Below are 13,868 nucleotides of genomic sequence, written 5' to 3'. Positions count from 1 at the left end.
GTATCTTGTGAGAACAGCTTGCCATGCCACAGGACGGCTCTCAAAACCTGCCTCCTTATTTCCTGTTCTCTGCATTCTGTTCTGACCTTCAGATTCTGAGGTAGGACTCGAGTTCTCTTCTGAATCTGAGGTAGCTCTCTGACTGATGTGACCAATGGAATGTGGAGAAAATGATATTCTGGGTACATGTGGTGAGAATACCAGGCCACAGCCAGAACGCAGTGACAAGTTTCTGCTGAGGACCCTGAAGTCAACCCAGTCAAACCTCCCGATGTCTACTCTGTACGAGGCAGTCAAAATAGTTGTTTTAAAGGTACAAAGTACAAATAAAAAGGTATTGGATGACGTCTTGACGAAGCAATAGATCATCAAACACTGGATTTGTTTCAGCTGTTGTCTCATTTTGACTTTGCTGTGGAGCTGGTTCTTGGCTTGGGTGTGGGAATTTAGAGAGTCTACAGCAATGTCCTCCTCCCAACCCTTCCCAGAATCCAGTCTCACATGAGATTATAAGTTTCATTTAGGATAGACCTCAGGCAGGGTCGTGGAGCCACCAGGAAGTGTAATTCAGAACCAGAACAGAACACATGTCATTTAGAGCTTCTCCCCACCAATGTTGGCCTTCTGACCAACTCTGTATGAAAATAGACTCCTCCTCTTCATATCCTGCCTCGCCGCCGCCGCCCAAGTTTTAAGCTCATACTGTATAAATCTAATAATTTACATATTTGAAAATGTTTTCCAGGCTGCTGTATCTAAAAAAGCAAGTGAGTCATGAAGGCATTTCAGTCAAGGTAATTGTACACCTCAATCCATCCATTCATACAAAAATATATTTACTGAGGACTTAGGGTGACCCAAGAATTGGCCCTGGCATTAGGGGCATTGTGGTATTGTGTGTACTTCACTTAACAAAACAAGCATCCTTGCCCTTGGGGAAATTAAAGCCTGGTGCTGTATATTGTATCGTTTAAGCGTTTACTTAGCGGCATGCGATTGTTACTTGAGTATGCTCCTGAACAGGTGCCAAACCCACTTCCAGAACCCTCAGCCAACTTCAGTACACTCCTCAGGAAGATTCTAGCAAACGATGTTTTCATTTCAGTTTTGGTGATGGAGCAGATGCTCTTGGCAATACTCCTCTGGATGCGATCCACTTAGTTAGCATTCCTCTAATCCAGTTCTGATTTCAAAAATTACTAAAATGTGCTAAGTAGTTTCAGGGGATAATGGAGCATTTTTGTTGTTGTTGTTGTTGTTGTTAAAAATAAAAGTTACCAAAGGGAGGCACTTTAACACTTTCTGTTCACATGGAATCGTGTGAAAGGCCCTTCCTTAGAGCAGTAAGAATTTGGAGTCTTTGCATATAGATGGGGTAAGGGGTGTTTAGACTGTTAAAAGTTAAAAGAGGAAGAGAAGAGATACAAGGCCATGTTCTCAACACTAACAACCTAGAAACATCTAAAGTTTTAGTGGCTTCCCTCATGTACTACCTGGAAATAGGCACCAACAGGAAGGTCTCTACCCCTCTCTGACTTGCCTTTCCCGGCCCTGGGTCTTTAGGGGATGTGTAGGTGGGCGGGAGACACGGCCATTGTTTATAATGCTCACAAGCCTGCATGGATGCGAAGTCATATATTTAGAAAGCAAAATAAAGCTTTAGGAAGATCTTCAATTTAATGGAAACTAGTCTAGTCATTTGAGAACCACAAGAGCTTTTTAGAGAAGGCCCACTTCTGCCAGCTGGAGGAAGTGTGGGTGTATGGGGTCCCTGTGACACCTGTGATGTCAGTCACCCCGAGCCTGAGGCTCATTGGCTCTGAGGAGCTGCAGCAGAGTTTAAATTCCGCACTGTCAGACAAGCCTTCTGAGCAGCAGCTGGAGAGTGGCTTCTCTGAGGTTCTCTGCAGGAGAGTTACATCACGTCACTGAGCTTTTGACCTTGTGGGGACAGACCTTGGGACCGAGGGTAAGGCCTTTCCGTCATTTAATTCTTAAAGTGACTTTAGCTTTGGTGTTTAAATATAGGAAATATGAGCATGTTACAAGGCATTGATTTCCAGAGGAAGATGGGCAGAACTGAGCTAGAGTGAAACAGATTGTTATTTTTGTTTTTTGGGATCACTGTCACAGCAGCAAATGACACTGATATTAAAATGACACATTAAGTCAAAGGAGCCAAGTGCTTTCCTGGCAATGCCTTAATTAGATCTCTGCCTAATTACTTTGAAAGAGAACATTTACTAAGCAGGAGGCTGATGGGAAAGTCCCCTTGGAGTTTAGTCCCCTTTCATTAATAAAACACAACCTTTATCTGTAGGGTTCTTAGAGGTGGAGATGCGAGAGGACCTAAATCAGTGTAGTCAATGCTTCAAAACTCAGTCAGGTAACTGAATGAGGTAACTGAATGCCACTCAGCCTAGTTCATTCAGAGAGCGTGGTGGCCATTATGGATTGTCTATACAACGGAAAGGCAATCATGACAGTGTGCATTTGGGTAGCTGGATATTCATGTCAGCATAATACTTTGCATGCAGTAGACTTTGATAAATGCTGAGTGGGACTGCCTGTTAATTAGGACACACACACACACACACACACACATACATTAGGTAGGATATACACGCACATACCACATACTCACATACACACATACATTAGGTAGATAACAGACACACACACACACAAATACACATACACACATTACACATGCCACACACATATATACATTAGGTAGGACATACATATATGCACCTACACCTACATTAGGTAGGACACACACACACACATTAGGTAGGAAACACATACAAACACACACATACACATACAGTCCCACCAGACATGATTTTACTCTACATTACTTCACTTCATCAGTAGCTGGAGTATCTGTCCTTCATGACAGAGAGTGGTCAGGCCATGTGTCTTATGATGTTCAGAAGACACTGCAGGGAGAAAGTGAGTTGTCTTTTTTGAGAGCCAAGCCTCCTGGTGCCCTCAGGTCTCTGTTTGACTGGCACTCTTGTGGCCTGCCCTTACTTAAAACCCTGTTGACTGAACACATGTGAACAAAGAATTTTCCAGAGATTCTCTGGTCTGTTTACTGTTCACCAAACGGTGATGTGGACCAGGGTGTCTCAGATGTTTGGAGGTTTCTGCAACCTGTGTTTGGAGCACTTTGTGATTATCCGCCGTGGAGGAAGGCGTATAATATTGGGTTGGTAGCAATTGTCCTGGAGACACTCATGATTACTGGAAAGATTGGACAGCTTTATTTGTTCAGTTAGTTCTCTGAATTCTAGATGAGTTCATATTCTGATAAAATCACACTTGATTTTCAAAGAGGAACGGTGAAGACATTAAAGCAGGTGCTGATTAGCCGATTGTAGTAATAATACTTACTACCATTTATTATTGTATAGGGTAAGTATTGTATCTCAGTACCTAGAACAGTCCCTAGCATATTGGCTGTTCTCAACAAGTGTTTATTAGTGGCTAGTAAACAAATATATTGTTCCTTAGTATTCTCAAGGTTAACAATGAGAGGAAAATAAATCTAAGTTTCTTTCCAAGGTTTTAAGAAGAGAGCCTATGACTTTTCATTTTTTGATTTCCTCCCTTTGGCTCCTTCTTCATTTCAGATTACATCAAAGAAGATATATACCTTACGAGTGATACTTAGTTTTGAGGAGATGCTAAGACAAGTTTCTTACTCAACATAGAGTTTTGAACATACTTGGAAACACAGCCCTTTCCAGATCCTGACTATTTAGGTCCTTTCAACTCCAGGTTAACAACCCAAAAGGGCTGGATGTCTCTAGGGCAGTGGCTTCTGAACAGACATGATTCAAGTCATGGCTGTTGAGTCCCGTCACTTGGATGGTCTTATAAAACAACCACATATCAAAGGTAGAAATTCTGTAACCAGTTATGGAAGGAGGGCTTGTGGCTCTGGGTGCTGATATGCAGGCCTGGAGCTGCCTTGTTAGCCTGATATTCAGAATCCTCAGCTGATATCTGCTTCTAATTTTTCTTGGAGAGTAGCTACAAGTTTGGTGTTTTCATTTGGAAATATTCTTCACCAAAACATCAACAGCACAAGAAAATACTAATTGAAAACCCAGCCTCGGCTTTAGGGTGTGACCTTCTATTCCTTGGGGCTGTATTCTCTGGGGGCTGACATCAGCTCTCTCGTGACACTAGGGTGTCTTGTTTTTGGTCTCCAGGTCTTCTATTTGGGAAATTACTGTTTTAGGTTGGGATGTAAATGGTATTCCTAGAAGCCCGAGCGAGTTAGGGCATCTTCCTTACTCTGCCCACTACTCCACTCCTGAGAAACTTGAACAGTGGCATCATACACTTCCTGGTGGAAAAACCTGTAACCTTTATTGGTTTAGAGTAGCTGTGTGTTTTAGCTCCACATTTTTTCAGTTATTAGATAGTAGAGGAATTAAACAAAATGCAAGAGAACTCAGGAGTCACTGGTGTTTTCTGGGGGTATTTTTGTAGAGTTATGAAGTTATAACTCTATTCAAACTGTAAAATCAGGAAGTTATAAAAGGCAGGAAATCTGCACAAGTTTCCTTTTGCCTGTGAAATTAAAGTGACTGACTGACATGTAGTTAAAATTGCATCTGGAAATTTTTTTTAACCTTTTAAAAGGAATGAGTCTAAGAACTTAAAAAATGTTTTGATTGTAAGAAGCAATGTCTGCTGACTTAGACTTATTTTAGGTATAGTTGCATCTCTTTTGATATGGTCTTCCCAGTTGATATTATGGAAAGAACTTAAGAGTAAGTCAATATAATATGAACACTACTCATTGTAGTACGTCAAATTACAATAAAGAAAATATTTCGAAAGATTCCCAAGTGGTACTAATTGACAGTCTATGTTGTAAACCTATGGCTTAAATGTGTTTTTACTATCTAGCATGCATTCTATATAAACAAAGAAACAGACAAGTACTGAGTCTGAAATGAACTTGCAGAATTTCTTAAAATGTGTGAAGCTCAATCAAGTGTGCCTGTTAGAGCAGCTGTGACTGTTTACTACGGCAGGGAAATTATTCCCTTTAGACCGTTTTGATAGCTTCCCCACCCCCCCAACACCAGCATTGGGTAGGTCCATGTTGAGATAAAGAACCAATTATTTTTGAAGCTACTGGCTCACAAAGTTTGGAGCGAAGCAATCTTCCCAAGGAGTGGAGCTTGCTGTGTCCTGTTTCTCTCAGGGTGACCCACAAGTGTTTCCCTAACCTCTAATCTCCTCTGGGTCCTTTGGTGCTGTGAATGACACCTGAGAGAATTTAGCACAGCCATGTATGACTGAACGCGTCACAGTCGGCATTAAGAGCTTTCTGAGGCTGTAATCTGAAGCCTGCCACAGCACGTGGCTTGAAGATCAAAACAAAGAAAGTGCAAAACCAAGTTCTTTTTTGTCTAGACTTTATTATATAGCTATAAAATGACTGAAGACACACACATGCATATACACACATGTGCACACACAGGGGATTAGTTTTAGAATAAAAATGTTAGGCTGCTCTGTAATACTGGCAATATATCTGTTCTCTTTTCTTTAACACCTTTCTTTTTACATCTTATGAGTTGGTGAAGAGATACCTTTAGGCCTCCTCTTTGAGATTTTGTTTCTCATGAGTGAGGTTTCCATTGACTTTTTGAACAGCTTCATGAGGTGTAATTTACACGGCACTTTCCTATGAGAAGCATTCAGTTTTTGCACACTCACACGTGTGAACAACATTTACCACAATCCCTTCAAGACATCTTCATCACCTACAAAAGACATCTGCACCTCCACCCTCACTTAGCTCCCTGTCACTCCAAGCCCTGAAAACCACAGATCTGCTTCCTGTCTCTAAAGATTTGTGCATTCTTGACAACTTGTATAAATGGAACCTTGCAACTGGGGTCTTTTATACCTGGCTTCTTTTTAACCTGGGCAGTGCCGCCAAGGCTTTGTTCTATTTTATGGCTGAATGCTATTCTGGTGTACAAATGCAGTCCGTGTTCTTCACTCTTTCATCCACACGTTCCGCATCCTGATTACTGTATCATGAAGTGAAACATCCATGACTTTCATTACAGGTAGAGGAGTCACATCCCAATATGAAGACTGTCACCCTCCTTGTGTTTCTTTGGGGGCTGTCCTGTGCTCTCCCAGTAAGTATAATGATAGAGATAATATCCCTCTTATACCTAAAATTCCACCATCTTTAATGACTGTACATTTCAGTAAGGTGAGAACAATAGTCTGTTTAGGAAGCTGTTTTCTTTAAACACAGCCAAGTTATTTCTTATTCTGTTCACTTCTGTTCACCCAACTGTGATTCTGTTCTTCCTCATAGCAATGTCTTAAAAGCTGAATTGCAAAATCAGCATTAGTCAGGACTCTGTTGGAAATTCATATTCTTGAGTCCTACCTCAGATCCACTGCCCAGATTCTCTAGGAATGGACACAGACAGCTGAGCTGTTGCTAGGCCACAGGGTGATCTTACTATAGAATAAAAGTCAACGATTACTGCTCCCCAGTATGTGGGGTGTTGAGAGGTGCTGTCTTTACCATTTCCTTGTGTGTTTATTGTGTATGTTCTGCTTTCTAGGTCACCAGATACCAAAATACTGAATCTGAAAGCTCTGAAGAGAGGACAGTGAGTAGAAATAAGACATTCTGAAATATTTTAATTTGTGACTAGTATTTTAATTTAATATGTGACTAGTATAACCTAGTTGGTGTGATGGCTGTAATAAGTTAAGAGCATATACATGCCAAAGCTATAGGTAGCATGAACTATAATAGAAGAAAATAATGCTCCAGTTCTTTCATGGTGTGATTTGATGGGGAAACCCCTTTCTGGTTTTGTTCTGATCCTGATGTGAACTGTGGTACAGGGAGAGAACTAACGATGACCCAGCTGTTCGTGAGAAATCAGAACTTGAAGTCTGTAAACAAGAGGCGTTTATTAGGCTAGGATACCTAAGAGGGCACCGGGTAGTCCTTGTCATGATGGTGATGTTTACTGAGTGCTGAACTCCTAATTACTCTATAGCTACCAACTGCCAGTCATTCAAGGATCACTGCCAGATAGAATTCTGAGTATTTTGTACTCATTTCTCATTTTCCTGTCAACACAATAGATTAGGCATGTCTTATTCCTTTACTCAACAGAGATGGAGGCACAGAGATTAATGTAGTCTGTCCAGGTTATATGCTTAATAAATGTTGGGGGCTGACTTCAAGCTTATGGTGCTGTGGCAGAAAGGTCTACACGTTCACTCAGTGTAATAGAGTCCTCCCAGAGGGGAGCCAGGGCCAGGCATTCTTCAGTTCTTAGACCGGAACTAGAGGCCAAGGTTAAGCACTAAGCTGGAACGCCATGTTCACCATCTTGCTTCCTGTTGGCTTATCCATACGGAGCAGCGTGGACCCATTTCTCTTGGTACTTAGCAAACAAAGTCAGAAGCCCGGAATTGGGTCCTGTCCTGCCTTAGGTGGCTCTAGACCTTGCAGGATATATTGTGAACTTTTGCCCTTTGATTTAAAAAGCATTCACTGTGGATCTCTCATTTACACGGAGATTTAGAGACACATCTTGCTCTCAAGTCTATCATGGCTTAAGAAAAACACCAATGCTTCCTCTCTTCTGACTGTTAATCCAAATGATGGCCAGCTGGAGAAGGTTTCCACTGTGTCTGCTTGCTGTACCTTAGAGCAAAGACAAAAGGTTGCAGCTCCTTTGTCTGAGATACCCCAGGCTAGCCCCATTGAGAGGCAGGTGGAAAACTTGCCAGGGGCAACTATTCCTCTTTGTATTGAGGGCATTTCCATGTTCAAGAAGAACAGCCAAGGTGGTGACGTAGGGGACAGGGCAGAATTTGCTCAGTGATTATGAGCAAATGGTCATAATTATGCTTCTCATGGGACTAAGGAAAGTGAAAGAAATCACAACTACAATGGTAGCGGTTATTTTACATTCGCCTTTGATGTCGGTATTCTCTGCTGACTCCACATTCCTTTCTCAATTCAACTTTGTCTATTCTTGAGTTTTGTATGGTGGAAATACTCAAAAGTGTATCAGTTCTTTGATTTACACCACACTGAACAATACCAACGACATTCACGTGCCATTGGCTGAATCCACTCTCACAGTCACGGTGTATCATTACACAGTGCGTGGCACTTTTCTTGGTGAGTGAATTAGGAGCTGGCGGTCAGTGGGGGCGAGTTGCCACCCTTTCATATACAAGCAGCCATTCCAGAACACCTGAGTCTTAAGGGTTTCATGGACATAGGACTTTGTTGCTAACAACAAAATGGCTGTGTTGAAGGTCAAAACTGGAAAGCAATGGGTTGGTTGGGACTTAGCTCTGGATTCTGAGTCCCAGTGTTTTCCTATATTATATCTTCTTCCGGTTGTAGGAGCATATGTATAAATATAGATTACTGTGTTACATGTTATTCTGACATATAGATGTTAGGTAAAGTGTCAGAAATATAGTAATCTATGTCTGTCTCAACATATTTCAGGTTATTACTTATTTTACCTTAGATTTTAGCTATTTTATCTTGAGTGTACGATTTACCTCTCCCTCAAACTTAAAAATCACCTGAAGTTATTTTACACATTTGCAGTGACATAACCTACCCCAAAAGAATAACTTTCTTCCCTTTGTTCTACACAGGGCAATTTGGCTCAGTCACCACCACCACCCATGGTAAATATTGCATTTAGCTTTTGTCAAAAATGCCTCATGAAGTGACTTTAATATTCTTTTCCCTTTCACCATCCTGAAAGTAGTAAATATAAATGTTAAAGGAACGGTGTGTATCATAGTTTTCCTTGGGAACTGCAGGAAGGAAGACAAACATTTCTCTTTTCCCTTTCAGGACAGTGAGTCATCAGAAGACAGTAAAGCTAGCCCAGAGGGACAGGTAATTAGACATGCTTCCTCAGCTTTCCCGCTGCCTAGGACCCGGAGGGGAGTGATGGGAGATTAAATTACCTGGCGACAGTGCTAAATATAATATTTTCTAACCATTGGTTATGCAGGATAAACAGTCCCATAAAATAAAAAGGGAAAGGCGGGTGAAGAAAATTCAAATGTGGACCCGATGTTCATTCCATTTTTATCATCTGAGACACTGTATCCCTAAATGTCCCTCTTAGTTAAAATTAAAAAAAAAAAAAAGACAAAACAAGGGGCAAAAACAACTAACACACACATGCACACACACTCACTCACTGACCAAGTCAGATAAGTAATGACTTTACTAAAAACAGAGGCATTTCGGGGTGCCTGTCTCCCTAAGGCAGTTCTATCATAGTCCTAAGGGATAAGAAAGACAGAAAGCTAATATGTTTTATTTAAAAGTCTCTCTCTCTCTCTCTCTCTCTCTCTCTCTCTGTGTGTGTGTGTGTGTGTGATGTGTGTGAATGTGTGTGTATGTGTGTGATGTATTTGTGTATGATGTGTGATGTATGTGATGTGTATGTGTATATGTGTATGAGATGTGTTTGTGTGTATATGTAGTGTTTGTGTATGTATGTGTATGATGTGTGTTTGATGTGTGATATGTGTTTGTGTGTATGATATCTGGTGTGTGTGTGTGATGTGTGTGAGATGTGTTTGTATGATATATGGTGTGTGTATGTGTGTGATGTGTGATATGTATGTGAGATGTGTTTGTGTGTATGATATGTGATATGTATATGTGTGTATATGTGTGTATTCGTGTGTGTGATGATGTGTGATATGTGTGTGTGTGTGATGTGTTTGTATGATATATGATGTGTGTGTGTATGTGTGTTGTGTATTGGGGATCAAAGCCAAGGTCTCATACTTGCTACCTGAGGCCTCTATTACTGAGTGGCCTCCCTAGCTCTGTCCTCTCCTTATGCCCAGACTGTGCTGCGGGGACCCCAGAAAGTGTAGGATTTGGTTCTTTCTGAATTGTAGACTCACTTTGATCCCTCCCAGGGCCAGACGGAGGAGATGAGTCATTAGCCTGCTTTATTCTTACTAACTATTCATCAAGGAATATTATGGAAATTTAAAGCCACAGCATTTGGGAAAATGACTGCTTAGGGGAGAATGTGATGTATTGACTCTGCATTCTGACGTGTGTCAAGGATCGGTAGGAGCTGGTGCTTGAGAATGGTTTCATGTATGTGTAACTGCTTAGCAGGGCACCAAGGGATAAGCATACAAAATAGGAAGTAGCTGGGCATGATGTGTGTAATTCCAGCACTCAAGTGGTCCAGCCTGGACTACATAGTAAGTTCAAGGTTAGCCTGGGCCGTAGGATAAGACACTGTCTCAAAAAAAAAAAAAAAAAAAAGACAATTCACTTGAGTTGCAACCTGTTTTCTACTTCTGATTTAAGTTCTGATTTAGGAGCATAGGGGGGAAAAGCAGAAAGAGCTGGTATTACCCCAGCTATCTCCCTCTGCTTCAGCCCCTGGACACTGACCAGAGCTGTTTACCTTGACTTCAGGCAAATAGTGACCACACGGACAGCAGTGAGTCTGGAGAGGTGCTGGGCTCCGACGGAGGCCAGTATAGACCGGCTGGTGGTCTCTCTAAGACTACGGGAACCGGCGCCGATAAGGAGGACGATGAAGACGACAGTGGAGATGACACCTTTGGCGATGAGGACAATGGCCCAGGGCCCGAAGAAGGACAGTGGGGAGGACCCTCCAGACTGGACAGTGACGAGGACTCTGCAGACAACACACAATCCACCGAAGACAGCACCTCTCACGAAAACAGTGCCCAAGACACGCTCAGTGACAGCCAGGAGCACGACAGTGAGAGTGAGGGACATCGGGTGGGAGGTGGCAGCGAGGGGGCGAGCAGCCACGGGGACGGCTCCGAGTTCGACGATGAAGGGATGCAGAGCGATGACCCCGGGAGCACGGGGAGCAACCGAGGCCACGGCAGGAGGAGCAGCGCTGGTATCAGGTCGGAGGAATCTAAGGGGGCCCATGAGCCCACAAGCACGCAGGATTCAGATGACAGCCAGGCAGTGGAGTTTTCGAGCAGGAAGTCCTTCCGAAGGTCGCGCATCTCCGAGGAAGACGGCAGAGGTGAGCTTGCTGACAGCAGCAGCAGGGAAACGCAGAGCGACTCCACAGAGGACACCGCCTCCAAGGAGGAGAGGAGCGAGTCTCAGGAGGACACAGCCGAGAGCCAGTCCCAGGAAGATAGCCCGGAGGGCCACGACCCCAGCAGTGAGTCCAGCGAGGAGGCTGATGGGCCATCCCAGGAAAGCAGCAGCGAGTCTCAGGAAGGGGCGGCCACTGAGTCCAGGGGTGACAACCCAGATAGCACAAGTCAGGCAGGAGAGCAAGGAGACAGTGAGTCCAGTGAGGAGGACAGCCTGAGCACACTCTCCAGCTCAGAAAGCCAGTCCACCGAGGAGCAGGCTGACAGCGAGTCCAACCAGAGTCCCAGCCTCTCAGAGGAGAGCCAGGAGTCCGCCCAGGACGGGGACAGCTCCAGCCAGGAAGGCCTCCAGTCGCAGAGCGCATCAGCCGAGAGCCGGAGCCGGGAGAGCCAGTCTGAGCAGGACAGCCGATCTGAGGAGGACGGTGACAGTGACTCTCAGGACAGTAGCCGCTCCAAGGAGGAGAGCAACTCTACAGGGAGCACTTCCAGCAGCGAGGAGGACATCCTCCCCAAAAACATGGAAGCCGACACTAGGAAACTAATGGTTGATGCCTACGACAACAAACCTATCGGGGATCAAGATGACAACGATTGTCAGGACGGCTACTAGCATTAGCGTGTCTAAGAAATGGCTCTCACAGGACGGAGTCCTGGGGACCCCAGAGTAGGGCGTTCACTAGAACTATAACTTATTGATGTTTTTGATCAGAAGGAAAACCAGGGGAGGGCTTTTTTTGTTTGTTTTTTTTGTTTAATTGTTTGTTTGTTTGTTTGTTTTTCCCTGTGAGGAAAACAATTTCCCTGTGAGGAATTGTTGGACATGACACTTTTTTCTAGGGTGTCCCCCATTCCTTAGAGGCTTAAGTATTCGGGCTTCTGTCAGAGCACAGGTGGTGAGAGTAGAACACAGGAATCGTGCCCACAGCAGCTTCACGGATGCTCCGGTTCACCAACCTGACAGTAACTGAGCTTCTGTTACACACCAGGCTCAGTACTGGGTGGGGGGAGGGGCGGAAGTGCTTCAGGCTCAGTCCTGCTCGGAGGAGTTTGTTCCAACGAGATACTCAAAAAGTAACACACTAAAGGATACAAAGAAGTCGCTCCTGTAGCAGTGAGTCTGGGCTACACAGCCTTTGTTTCCCGGAGAGTTGGAAATGACTGCCACAAGCCCCTGCCACCGCTGAGGTGTGTTCTACAGGGAATGGGGGCACCACAGGGAGTGACCAGCTTTGCTTTGGAGAATCGGAGGTTCCAAAGTAGCAAAGCCTGGAGTTGGAGGGCTACATAGGGTTTCTCCATTGAAGACAATATAGTTCTATTTATTCTTGAGAGAAACAGCATTACATCTTATGCAATTAAATATTTAGTATGTAAAGGCATTCTCAAAGGATGGCACAATGGGATCCATCTTAGATAGCATTTTTTCCCCAATTAATTTACCCTATTGAGTGCTTTTGTGGGCCTTCTGTAAACGTGGCCTCAGTGGTGATGAGGATGAGGAAAATTTGGTGGGGAGATGGGAGAAAAACATAATTAAAAAAAAAAAGGATGTATAGCTTTATTTTTTCAGACTATTTATGTGCTGTGCGAACACTCTCCCCAGCCCGTTCCGTGCGTTGCACACATTGAAATTCTGCACACAGGCTCCGCTGTTTTGTTGTTCTTTCTTTCTTTTTTCTTATTTTTGTTTTGTTTTTTTGGTCAAGTGCCATTGAAGTGTTACCTCATGAAAAATATTTGTTTTGTAATAAAGATATTAATTCCCAGAGAAATTGTGTGCTTATTTATTATGGTGCCTTTGATTATTAGAATATATTCATGGTAGGCAATGCTTTCTTTAAAACTTTTCCAAATACTTTGGTTTTTCCTTATTAAGTTAAAGTATGTTTTCTTAATTTTTTTTCATGGAAAATTTCTTTGTAATTAAGGTAGTAGTGTTATAAAATTGATTGTTGAAGAGGACTGGAGGGATGGTTTACTGGTTAAGAGCTCATCCTGCCCCTGTGAAGAACTGGAGTTTGGTTCCCAGCACCCATACCCATGACCCCATGTCCAAGTGCACTTGCATGTGTGTGCACACACCCCCACCCACATAACCAAAAATAAAAATGTATGTGCTTGTGATAGTTCACTAAATATACCTATTATAGACAAGGAGAGACTGGAGCAAATTGTTAGCTTCGATGAGACCTCATGAAAGCCTTGTGATGTTTGAGATTGATATTCATTCTTAATATTCTGTCAGAGGCTCATCTGCGTATTCTAGAAGGTATGGGAAAACAAAGCCCTTCAGCTTTTGTTTTTGAGGGAAACTATTTCACCTCAGCACTCCTGTCTCATCAGAGTGTTTACCTTCAGATGCGCACCACAGCTCATGTGAGGTTTCCCACCAGGTATCCCTGCCTATCCCTACTGTTAAGAGAATCCAGACTTTCCCCTTTATCCTTCCTTCACAAGGTCAAAGCTGTGTTCCCTTGAGGACACACACACACACACACACACACACACACACAAGTATACATATGTGTGTGTACATATATATGTGTGAGTGTATACATTTAAATATGCATATGTATTCTCTAATCCTTCCCTTTGAGATGCTAATTTAGGAGGTCTTGAGTAAGACCAGGAATTCCTCTGCTATAGCCCAGCATATGTGTCTGTCTGGGTTCTGGGCT

General features: G+C 43.2%; 1 protein-coding gene across 1 annotated transcript; it reads left to right on the top strand.

Moving 5' to 3' along the window:
• Positions 1 to 1,891: 1,891 nt before the first annotated feature.
• Dmp1 (dentin matrix acidic phosphoprotein 1) lies at positions 1,892 to 11,957 on the top strand. Its single transcript, XM_052198604.1, has 6 exons — positions 1,892 to 1,969; positions 6,108 to 6,182; positions 6,624 to 6,671; positions 8,704 to 8,736; positions 8,909 to 8,953; positions 10,517 to 11,957. Exons 2-6 carry the CDS (start codon positions 6,129 to 6,131, stop codon positions 11,798 to 11,800), a joined length of 1,464 nt encoding a protein of 487 aa, XP_052054564.1. The 5' UTR covers positions 1,892 to 1,969; positions 6,108 to 6,128; the 3' UTR covers positions 11,801 to 11,957.
• The last annotated feature ends 1,911 nt before the right edge of the window (positions 11,958 to 13,868 follow it).

Source organism: Apodemus sylvaticus, chromosome 11 (assembly GCF_947179515.1).
Source record: "Apodemus sylvaticus chromosome 11, mApoSyl1.1, whole genome shotgun sequence".
Classification (NCBI taxonomy): Eukaryota; Metazoa; Chordata; class Mammalia; order Rodentia; family Muridae; genus Apodemus; species Apodemus sylvaticus.
This window is presented reverse-complemented; position numbering and strand designations above follow the sequence as displayed.